At 45.6% G+C, this 6,884-nt stretch overlaps 1 protein-coding gene across 1 annotated transcript in view; it reads left to right on the forward strand.

The window, feature by feature from the left end:
- LOC126335875 (transcription factor hamlet-like) overlaps positions 1-6,436 on the forward strand; it is a gene marked incomplete at its 5' end in the record, with an annotated part of 172,619 nt that extends 166,183 nt beyond the window's left edge. Inside the window, one exon of the mRNA XM_049999347.1 lies at positions 2,581-6,436. Coding sequence (XP_049855304.1) covers positions 2,581-4,602 — 2,022 coding nt within the window. The remainder of the gene's footprint in view (positions 1-2,580) is intronic.
- Between the last annotated feature and the right edge of the window lie 448 nt (positions 6,437-6,884).

Below are 6,884 nucleotides of genomic sequence, written 5' to 3' on the forward strand. Positions count from 1 at the left end.
CGACACCATGCAGCCAATACAGATGGGCCCGAACACATCCGGAATGGAAAAGTCAGTATTGGCATCACGTTATCGTCACCGATGAGTGTCGCATATGCCTTCAATCAGACAGTCGTCGGAAACGTGTTCGAAGGCAGCCCGGGACAGATTGAAAAGTGCTATTTATGGACGACGTGACCCACCAACCATTCGGAGGGATCTACTCCGAATCGCCGGTCGACGAATACAGGCATGCATCAATGCAAGAGGACGTGCTATTGGGTATTAGAGGTTGCAGTGTGTACAGCAATCTGGACCACCACTTCTGAAGGTCTCGCTTTATGGTGGTGCAACATATAATGTGTGATTTTCATGAGCAAGAAAAATGGCGGATATGATGTTTATGTTGATATCTATTCCAATTTTCTCTACAGGTTCCGGAACTCTCGGAAACGAGGTGGTGAAAACTTTTTTTTGATGTGTCTATATGAGAAATCCAAGCTAGAACTTGCTTCGAACGGTTTTCAGCGGAATGTAATATCAGTACATTTGACATTAACGACGCATCAGATTTCAATCCGCCCTCAGTTCACATTATCTTCTTTATTAACTAGTATACTCTGCGAGAAAGTTAGTAAAAAAGAACGGAAGCCTGGACATTCTTTTCTGATCTTCAAAGCAAACATGTTCAAATAGGGATAAGTAATCATGATTTTTAAAAGTTAAAAGACCCACGTTTGAGTTTGTGCGAATGAGGAAATCACAACGGCGCATTCCCTCACAGTCACAATCACGCAATGAGAATCGTACCTGCATGCAACAATGAAGATTTCCAAGGACGGCGAGCGCTGCCGAGGTTGCCACGATCAAGCAACAAACATCACAACAATTGTGTAACCTTGTTCATTCTTTCTGCTCACAACGGCTAGCTCAAGTTCTCGAAACGTCGCCCCGCTCCCTCTCCCGAAGAGTCTCTTATAATTACCTGAGTCTCTGCCAGTTTGTTTTATAAAACGGTCACCAAATTGTACATGCAAGAATTTAAAAATAGAAAATGCTGTCATAGTCTATTCACTGAGTGATGCAATCTTTAAGGGTAAACGAGAAACGACAAGTATTGGAGATATAAACTGTATGTATGCCCGAAAGTCGTGTAATTCACAGTGAGCACATCACCCAGTGTGTACTGATTCAGCATTTGAGAATGAGAACACGTAGCGAGTTTCAACAAAATTTACGTATAATTTGAAACAATTTCGCAACTGCATTAATTGTCTGTTCCTTCGGGTCTTAGTAGAATATTTTATAGATTATGAATGAAAATACACACGACATTGGTGAAATATTTTACGGTAGTTCTGAAAATTTTTTCTACCTATCTCACAAAATACAGAAAGGGAAAAAGTTTATCAGTTTCTACATTTTCGCTGTCCATGCAGTAAAAGTTCAACATGCGGCATGATGTTTTAATTTGTACTTTTTTTTAGTACTACCTCTATTCGCAAAGCCGATGGCAGACAGTATCCGCATACACCACTGGATATATTGGCTAAATTATATTTTTTCACGAAACCTTGTTGACGAGATACGACGTCTTAAACATTGAAAACTGATGATGAGGTCCCCTACTCCGAGGAGCATAGGGGACGGGTTTTCTTAAACTGGAAATATTTGTTGCTTTAGCGCAATGGGAGTAAGGGGCGTGGGCAGTTAGTGGTCCCTTGAGGCTTCCCTGACTCTTTCAGTAAATTTAGTTTGTCCAAAAATTCAATATTTTTCAGACAGATCGCCATCTTGTAGTAGTTTAATTTTTGTAAAGTCATACAATTACGCGGTCGCATATAGAGAACATTAAATAGCAGTTATTCCTTATGGCTCGAATTTCTACATCTACATCTACATTTATACTCCGCAAGCCACCCAACGGTGTGTGGCGGAGGGCACTTTACGTGTCACTGTCATTACCTACCTTTTCTGTTCCAGTCGCGTATGGTTCGCGGGAAGAACAACTGTCTGAAAGCCTCCGTGCGCGCTCAAATCTCTCTAATTTTACATTCGTGATCTTCTCGGGAGGTATAAGTAGGGGGGAGCAATATATTCGATACCTCATCCAGAAACGCACCCTCTCGCAACCTGGCGAGCAAGCTACACCGCAATGCAGAGCGCCTCTCTTGCAGAGTCTGCCACTTCAGTTTGCTAAACGTCTCCGTAACTCTAGCACGGTTACCAAATAACCCTGTGACGGAACGCGCCGCTCTTCTTTGGATCTTCTCTATCTCCTCCGTCAACCCGATCTGGTACGGATCCCACACTGATGAGCAATACTCAAGTATAGGTCGAACTAGTGTTTTGTAAGCAACCTCCTTTGTTGATGGACTACATTTTCTAAGGACTCTCCCATTGAATCTCAACCTGGTACCCGCCTTACCAACAATTAATTTTATATGATCATTCCACTTCAAATCGTTCCGCACGCATACTCTCAGGTATTTTACAGAAGAAACTGATAAATGTACGATCATTTCCGCGTGTTACCGAGGTCGGTGTAATTACGCGTGCACCAGTAGGTGAAGAATGAAGCAGCGGCCCGTCTGTCCACAGGTGTCGCCACCTTCCGCAGACGAGGCGGTGTCGCAGCTGCGGCCGTCGCCCGCGAGGCCACCCCTGGCCGCCACATACCCGGACCCCCGCGGAGCATTGCCGCAGCCGCGGGCGCGCGAGCTGCAGCTGTCGGAGGACGACGACGCCGATTCCAACAGCGACGGCCGCTCTGCTGGCGACGGCGACGGCGACCTCGGGGGCGGCCGCGAGGACGAGGCCAGCGGCGGCGAGCAGCCGCACGACCTGCGCCTCGCACTAGCCGCCTCTTCCCCAGCCTCCGATGCCGCCGCCCCGGACAGCGAATCTTCCGCCGGCGAACTGAAGCGCAAGCGCTGCGACCAGCCGCTCGACCTCCGGGTGCAGAAGCGTCGCTACAGTGAAGAGAGACCTCCCGGTGCTGACTTTCTCGGCGCCGGTACCTCCTTTCCCGAAGACAGAAGGTCACTCTCTTCCAACGTCTCTACACCGAGTACCGTGAGTCCTTCGACACCGTCACCTCAGCATCACCAGCTCTCGTCGGATCGGAGCGACGCTTGGAACGCCAAAGAAACGCCGCAGAAGTCTCCCAGAACGCCGACGCCGCTCTTAGCAGAGAAACGTCGTTCGCCGTCGGCTTCTCCGGCGTCGGGTTTCCAGAGGCAGGAAACCCCGCCGCAGCAGCCGGTGGCAGCTGTACGACCACTGTCACCACCGGTGGAGAATCCCACGGCGCCTGTGTCGTCTTTGGCTGTGACGCCGACGAGCCTGACCAAACTGCCGCCTATGGCGTACCCGCGGCCACTGCACCCTGTGTACCTGGACGCGTTTTACCGCTCTCCTTCATTCCCGACCTTTCAGGCCGCCACCCACCACGACCGGCTGCTACCACCGCCTCCACCACCTCCAGCTGCTTTTGGAAGGAGCTTCCCACCGTACCTGAACCCTCTCACCAATGGCATCGCAAACGGTCACCATCATCCCATGTTGGCTGGGCGGCATAACCCGTATGACATGCTGCGAACCCCGCTGCCGGGATTCGCGAGCGGTGGAAAGCCGTACCAGGACATTCTAAGTGGAGGTAGTGCTTTAGGCGCCAGTGGCTGTGGAACGGGCCCTCCAGCCGGCAGTGGGCACAACGGAGGCAGCGGCAGCAGCGCAGGCGGACCGGGATCCGCTCCCAATGGTGCAACAGGCGGCAAGGTTAAGGATCGCTACAGTTGTAAATTCTGCGGCAAGGTGTTCCCTCGATCTGCCAATCTGACTCGCCACCTACGCACTCATACGGGGGAGCAGCCGTACAAGTGCAAGTACTGCGAGCGCTCCTTCAGCATCTCGTCCAACCTGCAGCGGCACGTGCGCAACATCCACAACAAGGAGAAGCCGTTCAAGTGCCCGCTCTGTGACCGCTGCTTCGGCCAGCAGACCAACCTCGATCGCCACCTGAAGAAACACGAGGCAGACGATGGAAGTGGGGTCGTCGCCGTAGCGGACAGCCCAGACAGTAATGAGAACGAGCGCGAAGACGCCTGTTTTGACGAGATCCGCAGTTTCATGGGCAAAGTGGCAGCCTACTCGTCACCTCTGCCACTGCCGCCACCTCCTCCATCGTCGATGGGCGCTGAAGCTCATATGGCCCACCTATACCACAGCTCTAGTGCTCCTCAAGCATCACCGGCGCTTGGGTTGCAGCACATCCCCACTCAGCCACATCTCTTCAGTCAGCCACAACAACAACAACAACAGCAGCAGCAACAACAACAAATATCAGCTACAGGCTTGCAGGCAGTGGCAGACTTGGTTATCAAGCGAGAGCGAGACATCGATTCGGAGACGGAAGATCACTGTGCTGGCGAGTCACCACGAACGTCACCTGACACAGGCAGGAACGAAATGAATCGTCAGGAACACTTGCAGGTGCCGCCTTTGGAGCTGCAGACGCCCGTTTCTTTCGAAGTAAAAGTAAAGGCGGAAAAGCCAATAAAAGAAGAAATTCCTACAAACAACAATTGTGCCGAGCATGACATCATCGAAGTGTCCACCTGACAGGGATCGGAATGACAGTGTCCCATGTGGGAAATCTGAAATCTCATTGTATAGTTCCTAAAGGGCTGCATGTTCACGATTCTGTTGTGACTGATCGATCGTCTCTGTCTCATTACGAAATAGTTGGACACAGGGGAATCCAGTCAAGACTGTAAACAACAGTAAAAAAGCAGCAGTTGTTTCTCCAAGGGAGTGTATATTATGTGAAACTATGGTTCTCTTCACGTGCAAATATCAGAAGAACAAAGTATTTGTGTATTTTTTATGTTCTTTTTCGTACTTAGTACTCCACAATGTGTGATAAACAGCCAAAGCCAAAATGTACTATTTCTTGTGTGAGAAGTTATTTAGTCACAGTGTAACTGAAAGAGACGCTACGGTTCGATAACTGAAATATTTCTGAGACACTTTCAGATAAATGCAAGTAGCTACGAAAGAAGCTACAAAAAACGTTTTGACTTTTCATTGCTGTTGATATACACACTAGTCCATGTCTGATGATAAACAATTTATATCAACTTAAGTTACCATCATATGTATCAGCATGTCAAGCCAAGTAAATCTCTCCTTGTACTAATATAAGTCTGTAAAGCTTATTTTGTTATGATTTGTCAGTGATATTGTAATATTTATATGAAATACAATTTCAGACTCAATTCACTGTGAGGCTCCATGCAGTTCTCATCAGCACTATAGGTTCTTTTATCATTTAACTTCATTATCTGGTAAAAAATATCCGCTAAGATACTCATTACAAATCTCCGGCCTAACTGCACTCTGACTTCGACTGGTGTATAGCACCAGAAGAACTTAACTTATCAGTGTCTCTGTATAGTAATTCTCAGCACGTCTGGGCTCATAAGGTCTGCACTCTCCATTTACCTGAATGTTTCTTCTGTTAGATCTGCTGCTATATTTATCAGGACTGTACATATTACAATTCATATACCTGCCTCTGGTGCTCAACATTTCAACACAACTCTGTTGAACCATTTTCTGTATGTAAAAATACTGTATAATTCAAGGAACTTTACATATCAAACATAAGAACCAGTTCAGTTCAACATATCACAATGCTTCCCTGTAGTAGCCAACACGAAAAAAAATGTTTTTAGACCTCACTTACGTGAAAGCAGCTGAGAGATCTAACTGACTGTTTAATGTGGAACTGCGATAACAGTGCTGGGCAACAGGCAGCCATAAGGAAAAGCAACAATGAAAACAAATTGTCAAGGTGGTTTTCTTACTTAATGTCTTTAGTAAACTGGTGTACAAAATTTTAATGGTATCAGGATCTGATAACGATAAGCTCCTGTGGCAAATATTAGGGCTATCGTCCGTGTATTGTGTCTGTTGCCCACCCGAAAGGTGTGTTAGCTTTAATAACAATTTTTATGAAGTGTTTTCAAGTGCAGATATGACGCTCTTACGTAGGAAACCAGTTGTTAAGTGTTCATAAGATCAGCATCACATATCACTAACGAAATAAGCACGAAATTGTTTAAGCAGTTCACATTAATTCGTCTTATGGGGATGCTCAACATCATAATGACGTTTTAAAATTTTATGTATTGATATCCTACACAGTTCAAACTACTTTATGACCGGTGTTCATGCTGTGCCATTCATATAACTAATTGTTAGAGAAAGTATTATATCGTCTAAAATTTGGTGTGTATTCTCCAGATATTGTAAAAAATGTGTTTAAATATTGTTGGTACAATTTAAAAATGTCCTTCAACAATAAATATGTATCTACACAATCACTTATTAAGCAGTCAGTTATGCATATCAAAACAAATAAAGCTTGTTTCCAGTACAAGAACAATTGAAACCTTATTGTTGTTCTACATTAAGTGCATCCTTTTCTTTTAGGCGAATCCTGCTGAACACCTTTATGTATCAGTTATTAGTGACTAGTACACTGAAGAGATAACTTGTTTTCTTGACAACTACCTCATAAACATGCTTGTCATCAAACAACTCCATCATTGTATAATGAGCAATAACACTCATTATCGACTCTGCCCTGTTCCAAAAGTAGTTTTCCTGATTCTGATGTTGCTTCCAGCGATAACAACCATAAGTAAAATTCGTTTACACTCTGCGAAACATGTTATGCTTTTTGAATTGGAACTCTGTCATGAGGAGTAATAAATCGTAAAAAGTATCCAAATGAGCTGTTGCTTATGTTTCTTAATATCAACAATTTTAAGTAGAAGATCAAAGATTTCTATCTAAGCTTCAGGGCATATTATTGTGTTGAAATAAGATCCCTGAAG

Source organism: Schistocerca gregaria, chromosome 2 (genome assembly GCF_023897955.1).
Source record: "Schistocerca gregaria isolate iqSchGreg1 chromosome 2, iqSchGreg1.2, whole genome shotgun sequence".
Taxonomy (NCBI): Eukaryota; Metazoa; Arthropoda; class Insecta; order Orthoptera; family Acrididae; genus Schistocerca; species Schistocerca gregaria.